The 18361-nt window shown below is 44.1% G+C and overlaps 1 protein-coding gene across 1 annotated transcript in view; it reads right to left on the bottom strand.

Moving 5' to 3' along the window:
• MBOAT1 (membrane bound O-acyltransferase domain containing 1) overlaps window positions 1–18361 on the bottom strand; it is a 62650-nt gene that overhangs the window by 26956 nt on the left and 17333 nt on the right. The window contains exons 2-5 of the mRNA XM_044294194.1: window positions 17944–18089; window positions 15687–15764; window positions 14519–14614; window positions 6057–6112 (exon numbers count right to left, since the gene is read on the bottom strand). Of these exons, the coding sequence (XP_044150129.1) occupies window positions 6057–6112; window positions 14519–14614; window positions 15687–15764; window positions 17944–18089 (376 nt within the window). The remainder of the gene's footprint in view (window positions 1–6056; window positions 6113–14518; window positions 14615–15686; window positions 15765–17943; window positions 18090–18361) is intronic.

The following is an 18361-nucleotide window of genomic DNA, read 5'->3' as shown; positions in this document are numbered from 1 at the left end:
TGAAGACCTATCCCAGTGATGGGACCTTTTTATCCAGCCCACAGAGCTGTCCGGAGGCAGCAGGAGTGGAGATGAGCGCTTTCATTGTGGAAGCGCTCATCTTCATATTTATCTGTATCACCGTCCTCAGGACAGCGATACAAATGAATAGTGCGGAGGAGCAGGTGAGAGTAGTCTACCTTGCCCATTCCTCTGATAGGCTACAGACCTAGTGCCTGTAGCCTATCAGAGGCCGGTGCAGGCGTGACATCACGCCTGAGCCATACAGAGCGGGACACAGGCCTGCATCGCATCACTGATAGCAGCATAAGGTAAGTAAATGTGTTTATTGTTTTTAGTATTTATAGTATACTGTGGCAAGAAGGGGAGTCGGGGCCCTATATACTGGCACAATATGGATTTGTACTATGGAGAAGAGGGGAAGCACTATGGGGGCCACTTTGGAAAAGAGGGGAAGCACTATGGGGGCCCTATATACTGCCAAAATATGGGGAGGCACTATGTAGAAGAGGGGAAGTACTATGTGGGCCCTAGGCACAATATGGATTGGTACTATGGAGAAGAGGGGAAGCACTATGGGTGCCACTATAGAGAAGAGGGGAAGCACTATGGGGGCCCTATATACTGGCACAATATGGATTGGTACTATGGAGAAGAGGGGAAGCACTATGGGGGCCACTATGGAGAAGAGGGGAAGCACTATGAGGGCCCTATATACTGGCACATTATGAGGGGCACTGTGGGGGCCCTATATACTGGCACAGTATCTATTCAGCGAATTGCAACAACAAAGCTAACTCCAGACTTTGATGCCAACAACACTGTTCCCACTATACATACTATGTTATGTAAGAAATACATTGATTAAAAGTTTTGTACAATAACTTTTTATGCCTTTCTACCTTAAATTAAACTAAACCTTTAATGTTACGAAATTTTAATTTAATTTATATTAATTCACACAAACTCCCCATCCATCTACTTTTGGTCCGGCCCCAATATATGAACCCATTGTGGCCCACGAGTAAAAAAGTTTGCCCACCTCTGACCTATCCTGAGGTTATCAATACTTAAGTCTCAAACAGCCCCTTCAACTAATAATATATTTAATAACACAAGCATGTACTGTAACTTTTTAGAAACCTTTGTACACAGATACTTTATCATATTCCACAGTTGAGATTTACAGGACGTTTTTGAAATATTTTGCATGATTTAAAGAGGGCCCAGCAGCTCCCCTGACATGTCTGGTTTTTAATAAATACTTGTATTCCACATGACATAACATTGCTGGGGAATGTTTAAAAAAAAAAAAAAAAACGCTTAGTTTCTGGAATGTATGAATAAATTGACAATTGAGTGTTACCATTCACCTTGTACATGGTCTGACCAAATCACCAATTTATTCATACTGTACATTTGCAGTAGGAATAACACAACTGCACAACAATGATTTATAATGAAAGATGCTCCAGAACATTTCATTTAACAGACATATGAAAAGTGCTCATAGGTCCTTTTTAAAGTATTATTACAGTTTCCACAATTAGGGCTCATGCACATGAACGTTTTTTGCATTCAGTATGTGTTACTTATACTGAACCATTCATTTCAATGGGTCAGCAAAAAAACCCAAAAAACTGAAGTGTCTCTGTGTGCATGCCGTTTCCGAATTTCCGTTCCTTTCCAAGATAAAACATGTCCTAATATTGCCTGCAAATCACGTTCCGTGGCTCTATTCAAGTCAATTGGTCCGCAAAAAAAAGGAACACATACGGAATGTACTCTGCATTTCTTTCGTATCCGTTTCATTTTTGCGGAACCATCTATTGGGAATTTTTTCTATGTATTTACTGTATACTGTATATGCCATACGGAAAAGCGGAACGGAACCACTACTGAAACAAAAAACTGAAAAACTAACCCGTTAAAAAAAGGCCCGCAAAACACTGAAAAAAAAAAAACCATACAGTCATGTGCATGAGCCCTTAGAGTCTTCGGGGGGAGGGAGAGGGAGTTTATCATGAGGGAAATATCTGAAGTCAGGGGGGCGTGGCTAACGGCCGACATGAGCGGTCGCACATGATCTGAGCTCCGGCTCCCGTATACCATCCTGAGCCATCCTGAGTGCTAGAGCAGCTTTGTATTTCACCTGAAGCGGCAGACGACAGCTTGGATCCTTCCTACAGTCCGTGATGGGCTCCAGCAAAGCGCAAGCCGCGGCGGACCGGCTGAAAGAATTCGCGCGCCAGGAGACCCAACATGGCGCCGCGGCGAGTGGAACGCCCCGATCTCAGCACACCCGAGGTCAGGCGGCATTGCAGGCGGCTGCGGACGAGCCAGAGGCGGTGGAACTTACCCCAAAAGAGGCGCATGATCAGCTGATGGCCGCGATATTGGTGTGCCAGACCTCCCTCACGACTAAGATAGAGGAGGTACGTGTGGACGTGGGCCTCCTCAGGCATGATGTCCAGCAACTGAGGGACAGAGTGCGGGGGACGGAGGATAGAATCTCCGAGCTGGAGGACCTCACACGCCCGCTGCCTGCCAAGATCCAAGCCCTGGAGGGTTCAGTTTCCTTATGGCAGCAAAAGTGCGACGACCTGGAGAACAGGGCCAGGCGGAACAACGTGCGCATACTGGGTCTGCCTGAGAGGACGGAGGGGCAGGATCCTGTGGCATTTCTGGAGGCCTGGTTTAAATCGACCTTTCCTGAGGCGGCGTTCTCTATGGCGTATGCAGTTGAGAGGGCCCACAGGGTACCGGCGCGTCCGCCGCCTCCGGGAGCCCCGCCTAGACCGCTCCTGGCCCGCATGCTGAATTGGAAAGACCGGGATTTGATCCTTACCCACGCCAGGAAAAAGCAGACCGTCATGCACGAGAATGCCAAGGTGTCTTTGTTCCCTGATTTTTCCGCTGACCTGCAGAAGAGGAGGGCGACCTTCGTTGCTGTGAAAAGGAGACTTCGGGACATGAACTTACCATATTCTATGGCTTACCCCGCCAGGTTGCGGGTGGTGGATGGCGACAGATCAATCTTTTTTACGGATCCCAAGGAGGCGGATGACTGGGTCGCAAGGAAGAGGCGAAGATCACCGCCGCCGCCATGAAGCAAGGCAGCATTTCAGCAACCCACCTTTGTTATACCCAAGGGACCTTAAGGGTCGGCCGGGACGTATTCTGCACATACAGGTGGTGCTTAGCTGCCCGAACGAGGCACCGGGCTGACATTATGATATCGGCGTGAGTTATGCTGTTTCACTAAAAGTCCCAGAGCCAATGTCTTGGTGAATGGTACCACCTCAGCTTATTTTGATTTACAAAGGGGTACGAGGCAGGGTTGCCCTCTCTCCCCTCTCCTGTTTGCAATTGCCATTGAACATCTGGCTCTTCGCATTCGACGGGATCAAATATATGCGAGTGTAGAGCTTGGGGGGGGAGGGAGGACAGAGTGGGCCTGTACGCAGACGATCTCATATTGTTCATCAGTAGGTTGGAGGTGTCTTTGCCACGAGCGATCAGTATTATAGAGACGTTTGGGCGGTATTCGGGTTTGCATATCAACTGGACCAAGTCGGCGCTCATGCCTTTATGGAGCGCAGACTGGCCCAATGATTATCATAATCTGAAGATTGTAGATCATTTTAAATACTTGGGGATTTTCATTACCAAGGAGCCGAGGGAGGCGTATGCCAGAAATATTGCCCCTTTGGAATCAGTTTTTTCTAGCAAGTTTGCAGTCTGGAAAATGCTGCCTATATCTATTATGGGACGGATTAACTTGATAAAGATGATCCTATTACCCAAGGGGTTATGTTTATTGGAACATGCCTGCACTCCAATATCTAGGAATTTTTTTGATCGGCTTCACTCCTTAATGGTGCAGTTTATCTGGGGCAAGGCCAGACATAAATTAGCCTTACACACGTTACAGCGGTCCAGGATGTTGGGAGGTGCTGCTCTCCCGGATTTTCATTTGTACTTCTTAGCGGGTCAATTGAAATTTTTAGCCGGTTGGGTTAATGGGCAGCCTCTTGTGAATATGGAATATTACCTGCAGCAGTACTTGGGGTTGTCCAGTTTATGGCCAGTGTTAGAAGGGGCAGGGTCGCTATCGGGGAAACTATTGCAGATTCACAAGCTGGCACATCAAGTTTGGAAAGACTCCAAGTTGAGGCGTTATCAGGACTGGGCAGATGATATACCCCTGTGGGATAATCCGTTGCTTCCCCATCTACAGTCCATTGAGGGAACTCAGGTCTGGGCATCTTTAGGGATACATGCGCTGCGTGACTTGTATAAGAATGGTGTTCTTTGTTCCTTTTCCCAAATTCAGGAGAAATTTGGCCTGGAGCGTACCCAATTTTTTTAGATACTTGCAGATCAGGCACGCCCTGCAGGTACAGTTTAGGGATCCGAGCAGGGCCATCTCTTCGTATCCCTTAATCGGTGTAGTTAAATCACAAGGACCTAGGGGTTTGATTTCAGCCCTTTATACTTACCTGCTGGGGTTGCGAATGTCCTCACAACCCATTCTAGCCGAAGCCAGGTGGAGGGGTAATATTCCTCATCTTACTGCAGAGGATTGGACGGATGCGTTGGAAGCTGTCACCTCTGTGTCACCCTCGGTTAACAACAGACTGATACAGTTATATATGTTGCACCGTAGCTATCTGACTCCTACCAGGCTGCATAAGATGGGGAGGATGCCTCAGCCGAATTGCCTTAGATGCTTACAGACTAACGCGGACTTCTGGCACATGATGTGGGAATGCTCCCATATCAGATTATACTGGCAGGATGTCCTTAGAGTTTTGTCGTCATTGGGTATGGGCCCGATTCCGCTATGTCCCAAGGTATGTCTGCTGGGTATATTTAACAATGACGGGTGGTCGCACTACAATAAAATACTACTCAGTGAATCCCTGTTTATGGCCCGCAAAGTGATTGCCCTTAAGTGGATGGCGGAGGATCTTCCTACTGTGGGTATTTGGAAAAGGCTAGTGAATCAGATCGTCCCGTACGAAAAAGTACTATATGTGAATAGGAAGTGCCCTGACAAATTTCTGAAAATTTGGGGTTTATGGTGCGACTCTTCTTTAACCATTTCGCCCAATTCTGTAAGGTCAGACAACCCCTGAGAGGGGTATAGCGCCTCTAAGTTTTCTCCCGTATGCTTTGATTGTCCACACTGTGCTCGCGAAGGGAATAATGACATCTGTATGACTGTATACTCTTTATTTATTGTACTGTATACTACTCCGGTATGTCTTCATTATTCTTGCTGTAACCTACTGCATGTGATTTTACGATATGCATATGTCTATGCCATGTATGTGCCTTGTTACTCTTTTTTCAATAAAACGAGTTAAAAAATAAATAAAAAATATCTGAAGTCAGTTTTGCTTGAGTCTGTGTTGGCGTACTTTATGCCACATTTATCAAATGTCTCATGTTTGATATATTTGTATTATCCTTAAACCTAACACTTTTGCCTAGAAAAGCTACTCCAGTTTCCCTACTTCATCCACCTACTGGAGCGAGATTGTGACTTTTTTTAGCGTCTTGTCGTAATGATAAATCTGGAGTGAAACTCATTGATATAGCTAACCACACCCACTTTTCAACCACATTGACAAAACTTTTTGCACAAGCAATTGTAAAAAGTCGCTAAAGTTCTATTTTGTGACTTTTTAAAGCCAGAAGTTTGAAGTGAAGGCATTATAAATCTGCCCCATACTGTGTATGGACACGTCCCTTTGACAAGGGACTGGTGATAATCAGTTGTCAAATAATTTTTACTATTTTTTAGGAGGAATTACAAAGGAACAGTATAATGCAAAGTTCTAAAAAACAAACCAAAAAAAAAAAAAACTGAAGTAGAATTGTTATGTCATGGGGGATACAAGTAATTCCCAAAACAGGTGCTCACAGATTCATTTTAACAAGGTACATAATGCCTCTAACATGAAAAGCGAGCATGTAAAGGTTAGAAAACAATTATAGGAGATTTATATTGGATGCACTACGCTCTTTAAATAAAACATGCAGCTTACCATCGTGTAGCTGGAAGGCCAAAGTGGTGATTTTCTGTGTCACAATCATCAAGGGGCTGTAATCAAGAAATATGATGCTATTAGATAGAAATCTTCTACAGCTACAGTTGCAAGAAAAAGTATGTGACCCCTTTGGAATGATATGGATTTCTGCACAAATTGGTCATAAAATGTGATCTGATCTTCATCTAAGTCACAACAATAGACAATCACAGTCTGCTTAAACTAATAGCACACAAATAATTAAATGTTACCATGTTTTTATTGAACACACCATGTAAACATTCACAGTGCAGGTAGAAAAAGTATGTGAACCCTTGGATTTAATAACTGGTTGAACCTCCTTTGGCAGCAATAACTTCAACCAAACGTTTCCTGTAGTTGCAGATCAGACGTGCACAACGGTCAGGAGTAATTCTTGACCATTCCTCAGTCCAGCAATATTCTTGGGATGTCTGGTGTGAATCGCTTTCTTGAGGTCATGCCACAGCATCTCAATCGGGTTGAGGTCAGGACTCTGACTGGGCCACTCCAAAAGGCATATTTTCTTCTGTTTAGGCCATTCTGTTGTTAATTTACTTCTATGCTTTGGGTCGTGGTCCTGTTGCAACACCCATCTTCTGTTGAGCTTCAGCTGGTGGACAGATGGCCTTAAGTTCTCCTGCTAAATGTCTTGATAAACTTGGAAATTCATTTTTCCTTCGATGATAGCAATCCGTCCAGGCCCTGACGCAGCAAAGCAGCCCCAAACCATGATGCCCCCACCACCATACTTCACAGTTGGGATGAGGTTTTGATGTTGGTGTGCTGTGCCTCTTTCTCCACACATAGTGTTGTGTGCTTCTTCCAAACAACTCAATTTGGTTTCATCTGTCCACTGAATACTTTGCCAGTACTGCTGTGGAACATCCAGGTGCTCTTGTGCAAACTGTAAACGTGCAGCAATGTTTTTTTTTTGGACAGCAGTGGCTTCCTGTGGTATCCTCCCATGAAATCCATTCTTGTTTAGTGTTTTACGTATCGTAGATTCGCTAACAGGGATGTTAGCACATGCCAGAGACTTTTGTAAGTCTTTAGCTGACACTCTAGGATTCTTCTTCACCTCATTGAGCGGTCTGCGCTGTGCTCTTGCAGTCATCTTTACAGGACAGCCACTCCTAGGGAGAGTAGCAGCAGTGCTGAACTTTCTCCATTTATAGACAATTTGTCTTACCGTGGAATGATGAACAGCAAGGCTTTTGGAGATACTTTTATAACCCTTTCCAGCTTTATGCAAGTCAACAATTCTTAATCATAGGTCTTCTGAGAGCTCTTTTGAGTGAGGCATCATTCACATCAGGCAACGCTTCTTGTGAAAAGCAAACCCAGAACTGGTGTGTTTTTTAATAGGGCAGGGCAGTGTTTTTTTATAGGACAGGGCAGCTGTAACCAACACCTCCAATCTCATCTCATTGATTAGACTCCAGTTGGCTGACACCTCACACCAATTACCTCTTGGAGATGTCATTAGTCTAGGGGTTCACATACTTTTTCCACCTGCATTGTGAATTTTTACATGGTGTGTTCAATAAAAACAGGGTAACATTTAATTATTAGTTTAAGCAGACTGTGATTGTCTATTGCTGTGACTTAGATGAAGATCAGATAACATTTTATGACTAATTTGTGCAGAAATCCATCATTCCAAAACATTCACATACTTTTTCTTGCAACTGTATGTCACACTCAAAATTCAAAAAACATTTCAATATAAAAGCTACATGCTGGATCTTTTAATCGTGGACAATAATAGGCACAACGAACACACAAGGCCGGCATCCGTGTTTTGAGCATCCGCAACTTGCGGACAGCAAAACATTACAGCCTTCTGAATGTAACAATGAGCTTCCTAAACGCAGAGTAGGAAGGAAGGAATGCATGAACAGTACACCATACGAACACCCAAAAAAATAAATAAATTAAATTAAAAAATAAATAAAAATTCACATGTACTTGTGCACATCCAAACCTAGAAGAAATAAAACTTAGACATACTGCACACTATACGTTTTTGTGGCATCATGAAAAATTTGGAGTGCACCTAATGACTAAAAACTCTAATACGCCACTTCCATCTTTGTTGTTCAAACATTTTAAAACACAAGGGCCCAGCATTACTGATGCGTGTGCCCAGAAAAATGTCTAAAAAGGGGCACAAATTGGCATACCTAGAGTTTCTACACTTTTTTCAGACATGTTTGACAAGGGACGGGGCTTTGTTGGAAAGGGGAGGGAATCTTTCTCAAAGTAAGCCAACCAGTAGCTGGTAGAGAGTCAGAGTAAAGTCACTGCACCATATTTTTCATCCAGCCTTAGACACCTGATAAATCTGGTCCAGCCTGAAAAATCTGGTCCAGGTGTAGACAGTCTGTCTAAGATCTTTAGGATTAGTAAATCTGGGGAGAAAAGACTGCAAAAGTTATCTGGGTATATTTTAGTATATATATTTCCTATATATCACATAATATCATAGTTAGGGCCTAGCAAACTTGAGGATAGTTTCACTACTTCAACATACTCCAATGAGCTTTATAAATCAGAAGAAGCAATGGCAAAAAATTAAGTTGTAGAGAAACGGGACTTTCTACTGGGTGGTCGGGTTGTCAAGCGTCCAACACCCAGAGAATATCATGTGTACATTCCATTATTTCGTATAAAACTGGCGCAGAGTACTTGCTGGGACAATGGGAGTCCCAATGCTCAGACCCCAACATTCACTTATGGCTTTTTAAAGGCTATGGACACCTTATTATTGCATTGTGCTTATTTTGCCTCCCCCAAAAAAAAAAAAAAAAAAACTTTTTTTCTACTTAGTCTTTATTAAACATGTTTAGCAGTTTGTCTTCCACAGCCTTCTGGTTTTCACAGATTCTGCACACTGTTCTTTCTTCTTCTCACTTAAATCTGCCCAGGAGCTGCCCTGGTGGCTTGATCTGTAGCCCTTATCTGTACTTTGCTAACAGCTCACAAACACTCATTTAACAGGGTTTTCCGGGGAATTAAGAAAATGAAAATACTTAATTACTTTATTATAAATATATTCCCAAATGCCTTTCATTAGTTATAATTGCTCGTCTTGTCTGGGGAGCAATCATTAGGAGCAATAAAATGGCTGCCGTCTTATTAGTACACACAAAACCTGTCCTGATCTCACAGCAGGACAAGTTACTTTACAGCACTGAGCTAAAGAGCTGCCTCGTCCTCCTCTCTGCTTGTCAGGGATTATGATCCTGAATACAGCTGATAAAATGAATCTCTGTAGGAATGGAGTTCATGAGGAAACATGAAGTACAGAGAGGAGCATGGGGATGTGGATAATGAAGAGCAGCTCTTGTATGCAGTCTCCATTACCACAGCCGCACTTTACCACAGTCTGTCCTGTCCGTCCTCTCTGTGCTACATGTCTCCTCATGAACTCCATTCCTACAGAGATTCAACTGAAGATCTTACCAGCTGTATTCAGGATCATGGATTTGCTTCCTGGGAACCCTTGAAAAAATCCAATGAAAACACAAACAGATCAACACTTTATACCCTGGCAGCGCCAGGGATTTTCTTTTAGTTTTCAATAAAGACAAATTGGAAAAATTATTTTAGCCAAAAATAAGCAATAATAATAGAAATGACCCCGAAAGCCTTTGAACCAGAAAACCATAAATGTTATTCACAAGAAAACCCCTTTTCTATAAAGAAAAATGTTGTCATACAACTGTTTGGAAATGGAGGTCCACAATACAAAAGATTTTAAAAAAATCACACCTTACTACATTCATTGCCAAAAAATAAAATAAAATAACGCATCCAGATAGAAATGTCGGACTGATGCAAAACTTGGCATGCAGTTATGTTTCAAGCAGATATGTAAATTATTAGACACTGGAGGGCGCAAAAGTGCTTCTCCGCTGCCCTATAAAGGGCTCTCAGAGGCTACTTTTAGGTAGTGTACCTAATGGTGAGTGATCAATGACTTGTAGACATGCCTCTATGACACACTCAAATTTTTCCCAGTTGAGAGACTTTGAGAGGGGGAACATCAATGGACTGAGAGAAGCAAGATGGTCATTTCAATGAATTGTTCATCATCTAGGCCATTCTGACCTGTTTTGAGTAGAGATGAACAAATCGATTATAAAAAAGTGATTTGTATCAGACAGACTTTCTCAACCCGTCGGTGCTATGCCCAAAGGTGAAGAAGTGGCCACTTGCTGTATAATTGACAGGACAGGAATTCCCACCCAGCCTTGTAAGTCTCCTGCCTGTGCCGCTGCTCAAATTCAGCTTTGGGAGCAGCTATTGTGCAAGTGCTGCTACACTTCCAGGTAGAGGCGCATCTGCAGTAGCTGCTCCCGAAGCCAAATTTGACATTCGGCAGCAGCATAGGTAGGGGATTTGTGGGAGCGATCAACAAGCCCTGCTACAATATCTGTTGGCAAATGTGCTGCAGTATACCACACGGGACCTGTATGCCTCTATGCCCAATCGAGCTTCATCTCGTATCCAGGATAGAGGCAGCCCAACAGGGTCCTAGAGCCAGTGGCGTTGCGAAGGGGGTGTGGCCCGCACCGGGTGACACCAGTCTGATCGGGTGAGTGCATAGGCGCGATTCCCCTTTAACACTGTGAATACTAATCAGCGCTTCCATTTTGAAAGAGCTGATTAGTACCGGAGGACCGGGATGCGGTGAAGGATCTGTACTCACCGCTTCCTGGTCCGCGCGCCAGCCGACAGCAGGAAGAAGATCGCAGGAGGTGCTCGTGAGGAGTGGCAGCGTCCAGGAGCTAGAGAGGTAAGTGTTTTATTTTTTGGGGGGCAATCGGGGCATTATGGCCAGGTTGCTGGGGGCTGAGAGGCATAATATGGGGGAAGAGGCTGAGGCATAAATTGGGCTGAGAGGCATAATGGGGGGGCTGAGGTATAAATTTGGCTGAGAGGCATAATGGGGGGGTTGAGGCATAAATTGGGCTGAGAGGCATAATGGGGGGGCTGAGGCATAAATTGGGCTGAGAGGCATAATGAAGGGGGGGCTGAGGCATAAATTGGGCTGACTCGACGAGGCAATGGCATAATGGGGGCTGAGTGTAAGGTACCTGTAAAAGGTAGTGTCCGAAGTGGAAATAGTGTGCTTGAGATCCAGGCAAAGCGTCGTCAGGCGAATAGTTCAGAATCAAAATCCGGAGAAGAGTCAGGCAGGCTAAGGTCATTCACGATCTGGCGGCAAGGTACAAAATCAGCAGGCTGTAGAATAGTCGGGATATCAGGCAGGAGTTCAATACAAGGAAGATCACTGAAGTCAAAACACCCAGGGAAGAAATCCAAATAAACGGGCACTGAGTGATGACCTCACTTCCTATTTAAAGGCTGTCCAGATTGAGAATTGTCCACAGCTGGCAGCAGGTGGAGCTAGAGAGTATGATGTAGTGTTGAACACAGTAAGGACATTCCCAAAGTCTAGATCTCTTCTGTAGCACAACAGGTAAGGCTATGGTTTAAGAGACCAGGAAGATCCCAGTTCGAATACAACCCGGGTCATGACACTGAGAGACATAATGGGTGCTGAGAGGCATAAGGGCTGATAATGGGGCTAATGAGAGGCATGGGGGCTGATAATGGGGGTTATGAGAGGAATAGGGCTCTGATTGGGGGTCATTTACATTGGGGTCTAAGCTGAGATCTGATTGGGTGTCTGATTTGAGGTCTTATTAACATTGGTGGTCTGACCTGAGGTGTAATTAATTTTTTTTTTCTTATAGTCCCCATCTAAAACCTAGGTGCGTCTTATAGGTCCATGAGCCCAGCTGCCCAGAGCACTGATCCTGAGCCTGCTGGAGTTTTCAGAACTGTAAGTATTTACAGTAATTCACTGTAAGCTATATTATATATATTACTTGTTTTATGTGCGTAAGGGTGCTGGGTGGTTGGAGAAGGGGGGGTGGAGAAGGGGGGAGAGAGGGGTGGCTGGAGGGGTACAATACTATCTGCACATTGTAAAAAAAAAAAGGGAAAGGGTGTGCTGGGGCTCTAAACTTTGAGGGGGGGGGGGGAGTCTGCTGAGCTAATGGATGCCCCCCTACGACAGTAGCACCCCCATATATGGCAAAAAAATTGTGACACAATTTATCTACTGCACCGGGTGACACTAGCCCTAGCAAAGCCACTGCCTAGAGCCTCTATTCAATTGTACAGTTTTCTACACTAAACATATCCTTTGCCTTTAATATTGTAATCACTTTATACAGTAAATCATTACATTCGATTCCAGTAACTCTATCTTGGTATGATATTTATTTTGCCAGTGAGGCTATATCTCTATCTGTCTGTCTGTTCTTTATGCGCGACCATAACGACTGGAGCGATCTTCAACAGATTTGGCACACATGTACATCGGGTGTCCGGAAAGGTTTTAGACCGGGTCTCAGTTCTCTAGGATGTACCGTTCCTGAGATATTCCCAAAATATGACCTGCATTAGCCAATGCAAGCCAGCAAGTCTTTCTCTTCATATCCCAACTGCCATACACACGGTCACATGCCCCTTATCAGCCAATAGAAGCTTGCATGGCCCTTAGTCTCCACACACACAGCTTTAGGCTACATTCACACGTCAGTATTTTTCTATATCCTGAATTTCGGTCCGTTTTTTGCGGATCCGTTGTTCCTGAAAATGTTTCCGTATGTCATCCGTATGTCATCCGTTTTTTGCGGATCCGTAACAAACGGAAACATGTATAAATTTCACAAAGCAAATAAAGTTGTTTGGATTTCTTTGAAAAAAAATTTGAAAAAAAAAAGTGAATAAGTGATTTCTGTGGGCAGGATTTAATCCAGGAACGGATTCCGCATAAAACGGATGACATACGTAATGACATACGAATGTCATCCGTTTTTTGCGGAACCATTGACTTTGTATTGTACCAGGATCCGATTTTTGCAGAAAAGAATAGGACAAGTTTTATATTTAATCGGACATGCGGAACGGAACAACGGAAACGGACAGCACACATTGCGTTGTCCGATCTTTTCCAGGACCCATTGAAAATTAATGGGCCAGATCTGGTCCAGATCTGTTCCGCAAAAAACAGAACAGATCAGGAAAGAAAAAACGGACGTGTGAATGGACCCTTAATCCAGGTTTCCATAACAATCCAGCCATTTTTCTTCACTGCTGTAGGTCAGCTTTAGGACGACAATAAGTCGCATGACACATAGGGCACAACTACGCTGCTACATGCATCCATCTTGTATGGATTTTTTGCGACTGTCATGTAGCTGTCGCAGCATGTCGCAGTGTGACACCATAGCCTATCATTATAAAAATTGTTGAGACAAAATGTTGCGCAACACATGTCGTCATGTAGCCCTAGCATTAAAGGGGTAGGGCGCTGTGGAGGTTACCGTTAAAGGGGCAGGCACTGTGGAGGTCCCCGTTAAATGGAAGGGCACTGTAGAGGTCACCGTTAAAGGGGCGGGCACTGTAGAGGTCACCGTTAAAGGGGCGGGCACTGTGGAGGTCACTGTTAAAGGGGCAGGGGCCACTATTAAAGGAGCATCTGCTGTGGAGGTCTCTGTTAAGGCAGCAGGGTACTGTGAGGTCTCTGTTAAGGGAGCCTGGTATTAAGAAGGCTGGGCACTGTGGGGGTGTCAGTGTTAAGGGGTGAGGGGGCTGTGGAGTTCACTGTTATGGGATATACTGTCGATATATTTTAATGACACACAGAAACATTAAATAAAATAGATATAATATACCTGTGCAAAGCCGGGTCCTTCTGCTAGTCTCTTAAATATATAAAAATTAGTGTCTGTCTGTCTGTTCTTTATGCGCGACCAAACAACTGGACCGATCTTCACCAAATTTGGCACACAGGTACATCAGGTGTCCAGGAAGGTCGCATGTCCCTTATCAGCCAAAATAAGCTTGCATGGCCCTTAGTCTCCACATACACAAAGTTTTAATCCAGTTTGTTAAAGGGACAGGTGTTGTGGAGGTCTGTTAAGGGGCAGCGAACAGTGGAGGTCACAGATAAGGAGACGTCCCTTATGGAGGTCAGTGTTAAGGGGTGGGTGCTGTATAGGTCACTGTTAAGGGAGCGGGCCCCTGAGGAGGTCACTGTCAAGGAAGTGGAATGCTGTGAAACTCACTGTTAAAGGGGCAGGCTGCTGTGAAGGTCAAATTTAAGGGGATGGGCTGCTATGGAGATCCCATTTTAAGGAGGCGGGGAACTTTGGGGGGTCACTGTTAAGGAGTGGGGGGCTGTAGAGTTAACTGTTAATAAGGTGGCGGGGTGCTGTAGAGGTCACCGTTATGGGAGATACTGTCGATATCTTTAACGACACACAAACATTTAACAAAATAGATAAAATATATCCATGCGAAGCAGGGTCCTTCTGCTAGTATTATATATGCTTGAGCAGACAGTTTATACTTACCCAGAAAAATCTGTTGTGAGGATCCCGTAGTTGAATATATACACTCGGTTAATCTGGCATAGCGTTAGGTATCCCAGTGCAAGTATAAAGGAGTAACTGAAACACATAGCAGATTGCATCAGTATTTATTCTCAATATTATCTCACAACTTCAGGAGGAACATCAAAGAATTCAGTAATTTCAGATAAATTGTGAATTACAGTTATTTGTAGTCATACTTTAGGATAAACCCTAACCAAAGCACCAAAAGGGAAATAGTGAGCCAAAATACAGATCCATCCTGCTTCTATTGGATGCAGTTACTTTCTTTTAATATATGCATTAAACTAATGGCGTCCATGCGTATTGTGAGGGGTAGCTTTCTTTCAGGGGATCATCCTCACAGATACGGCTTCAGGACACCAGGTTTAAAGTCCAAACAGTGCATTTATTGTGGCACACCAGCAAAAGCAAACCTGTGTTAGACCTGTCACAGTCTCACAGTATGCACAAACAGGAAGAGGAGCATGCCAGGGATATGGCAGATGACCTCAAAGATCAACCAACCTGGAAGAGATAGCACTCACCAGTATATGCAAACAATGGCGTCTTTATTCACCTGCAGTGAAACCAAGACGCACACAGGCATAAAGACGTCTCTGATTGTATATACTCCATCTTCTTTCTTAAATGGGTTGTATCACAGCATTATCTACATTTTTCAAGCCAGCACCTGGATCTGAATACTTTTGTAATTGCATGTAATTAAAAATGTAATATAGCCAATGAGCTATTCAACAAATGTATCTGCATAGCGCCACCTGCTGTTTGTTCTTATTTGTATTTTTTGTCCGTCTCACTGAGCTGGTCGAAAGTGCTCAGGTTAAAAATTCAACTGCCACCAGCCGTATGTTCTGTTAGAAGGAGTTATAGGGAGAGAACTGCAGCATACAGGACATGCCCCCTGAGCTGCCAGGCTGCAGATAATCTAGCAGAGCAATCGGAGCAGTGAACGTGGAGCTCTCTGGATCCATGTGAGGTGCAGGGCTGGTTTTAGCTTTGTTAAAAAGGTATTGTCATGTACTATATGTTGTTAATTTTCATTTTTTACACCAATCATGGCACAAACCCTTTAAGACAACCCTTTCAAGGTAACACAAAGGAAACGTTTGCTTCATGCTCTCCTTACCTGTGAACGTTTTCAATACTTGCATAGATCATGATGCAGTAGTTCAAAAGAACCAAAGAAAATATGTGCAAGGAGTACCTAAAATATAGAAGGCAAAACATCACAATAGATTTATAAGCTTCTATAACTTGCTCCTGAGGAAGGGGACTTATTTACTTCCCCGAAACGCGTCAAGTTAATTTTAATTGGAATAAAGCAAACTTCTGATGCTACATCCTGTGAGGTCCCTGTTTTACCACTCTGGGAAAAGGAATCCATTACATCTGTGAAGAGGTGAGGGTACGAGTGGATTGAGTTTATCTCATACTCCCCTCCCTGGTAAAGTAAGTGGTTAATATACCGTTTCAAAACCAGTATCTACTGCACTCAGAAGTATGTAGTTTTTTTTATCTTTTACTTTGTAATTCTTCACTAATGCACCTAGGATTGGCATTTCTTTGGGGGCTAGATCGCCGCTAGCATGTCTGTAGCTCTATAATCGAAAACGAGGTAACAGAATCCCTTTAATTCAACCCAAACGGGTGAACTGTGAATATAGAGCAAGATAAAACTTGAAAAAGGAATATACACAGAGTGCATATGAAGTGTGGGCGCGCCAAAGAAATGCCAATCCTGGTTACAGATTGCCGTAATCTCGAGATGCGCGAGCTTGCGCATGCGCAGTGCCGGTATAGTGTTCCTTCCCTGTGCTGGCACCAGCCTCAGGGAAGGAACTGCGCATGCGCCAGATTACGGCAATCTAACTGTGACGAAAGGAGGAGATTCGGAGGACATAGGCGGTGCTGGGCTCATTCGGAGGGGGGCGTGGCTGGGCACCAGGAAGGTTCGTACAGCCCCTTGGGCACCTTACAAGACTCATTTGCATATCTCTAAAATAATTGCAGACATGCTAGCGGCAATCTAGCCGTGCATGTCCGCATCTCTATAACCTAAAACGAGGTGACAGAATCCCTTTAAATACATAGGGTGCAGCCTTAGTGTCCAATTCCGCAATACTCCATCATTTAGAGTATTCCCCTGGCACCTTATAATTCTCTACCCCTCTTATCCCTTGTTCCCTTCTTCCTACCCGAATTTCTGGTTACATTTTACAACTCCCTTTTTTTGTTAACTCTTGGAGCGACAGATCATTACTTACCTGGCTACTGGCCACATGAGGAGGTCTCAGGTGGCCCCCTGGGCATCAGCCCGCCGGGAAATTTCCCTTTAGAGTCTATGGCCAATCAGCCCCTGCCTCAGCCAAGGAGAAAGAGGGGGCAACTACTGTAGCCAAGAAGAGCAGCTTAAAACTAGCAGGGGGAAGTGGGGTTAGCTTTACCCCCAACATGATCGAATGCAATAGTCTGAGGCAAGAGAACCGGTGGTGACGGGGAGCAGATAGCACACAGGTAAACTGTACAGGAGAGCCCCTTGTCTCACCTGGTAGAGAACATGGGCTGAATGTGGGAGATGGAATGGAGGCTACTGGAGTCCAAAAAAAGTAGGGCTATGCACGCTGAGCACTCTGTATGCCAAAAGGACACTCAAGTCGTTCATATAGGCTGGGTACATAGATGCCTGCAGGCAAGTGTGCGTTTACGTCATGTAATACCCCTGGTGTACACTGCCAAAGTGTCTAAATGTGAACTGGACATTATGCTTTCTACTCTTCCCAGTAAAAAAAAAACAACCCATTGTAAGTCCACAAGATCCCTCATATCCATTGTGGAAACTAGAAAACTAAAGCCATGATGAACATGTGAATGTGAATGTACCACTATGAGCCCCCCTTGAAGTGGGCACTTACCACTAAAGAGGAACCCTTTTCTCCACACAACAGTGGGACATTCCATATGTCTCTATTCCATCCTCAGGATAGGTCATCAATATCAGATTGCTGGTGCTCTGACTCCCGACACTACGAGGGCTGCATCCTCTTTAATGTTTACCTGCATGCCATCTCCCTTGTACAGGAGTAATTACAGCCCCATTCACTTAAATGGGAGAAGCAATAATTACGCTGCAACAGCACTACAAAGCAGGCTGTGTGCAGGTGAACATTGAAGATGATGCAGCGCTCGCACGAAAGTCGTGCCCCCTTTAAAAAGCTGATCAGCAGGTGTGCTGGGAGTCAGACCACCCCTGATTTGATACTGATTACCTATTCTGAGGATGAATCATCAATATCACGAATCCGGATAACCCCTTTAAGCTCCAGCTCAGTTAAGTAAAAATAATACTAGGTGGACCAGCACATATAACTGCATTTACAACTTACCATCCAAAGCAAAATACAGCCAGGTAGACACCAATCATTGTGGCGATGGCATGGCGGATAGAGGCATGTGCTTTTCTTGGACACAGGTAGGTACGGAACCACACAGCAATGACAAGAGCAAACAGCTGACACGTCACAAAGTTGACCTGAAATAAGAAGGATGTTCTGAGGGCATGGCAAAGCTTTAAAGGCTCTGTACACCTTGGAAGGCAATTTTTTTTATGATTGCATTTCACTCATTTTGGACTAAATATCATTTTTTTCAAATGGTCTTTATTAAAAATATTGAGATGTTCTGTCACAAAGGGTTAACTGTTTGTCTAGCTGTGTGAATTGTACTTTTGACTTTCACTGGTCATCTAATAACTCTTATCTCTGTTATAATAATAGGTCAAACACTTATTTAAAGTGGTTCTAT

Source organism: Bufo gargarizans, chromosome 5, assembly GCF_014858855.1.
Source record: "Bufo gargarizans isolate SCDJY-AF-19 chromosome 5, ASM1485885v1, whole genome shotgun sequence".
In the NCBI taxonomy this organism is placed as follows: Eukaryota; Metazoa; Chordata; class Amphibia; order Anura; family Bufonidae; genus Bufo; species Bufo gargarizans.
Note: the sequence above shows the minus strand (reverse complement) of the source record. Positions and strands in the feature narration are given on the sequence as shown.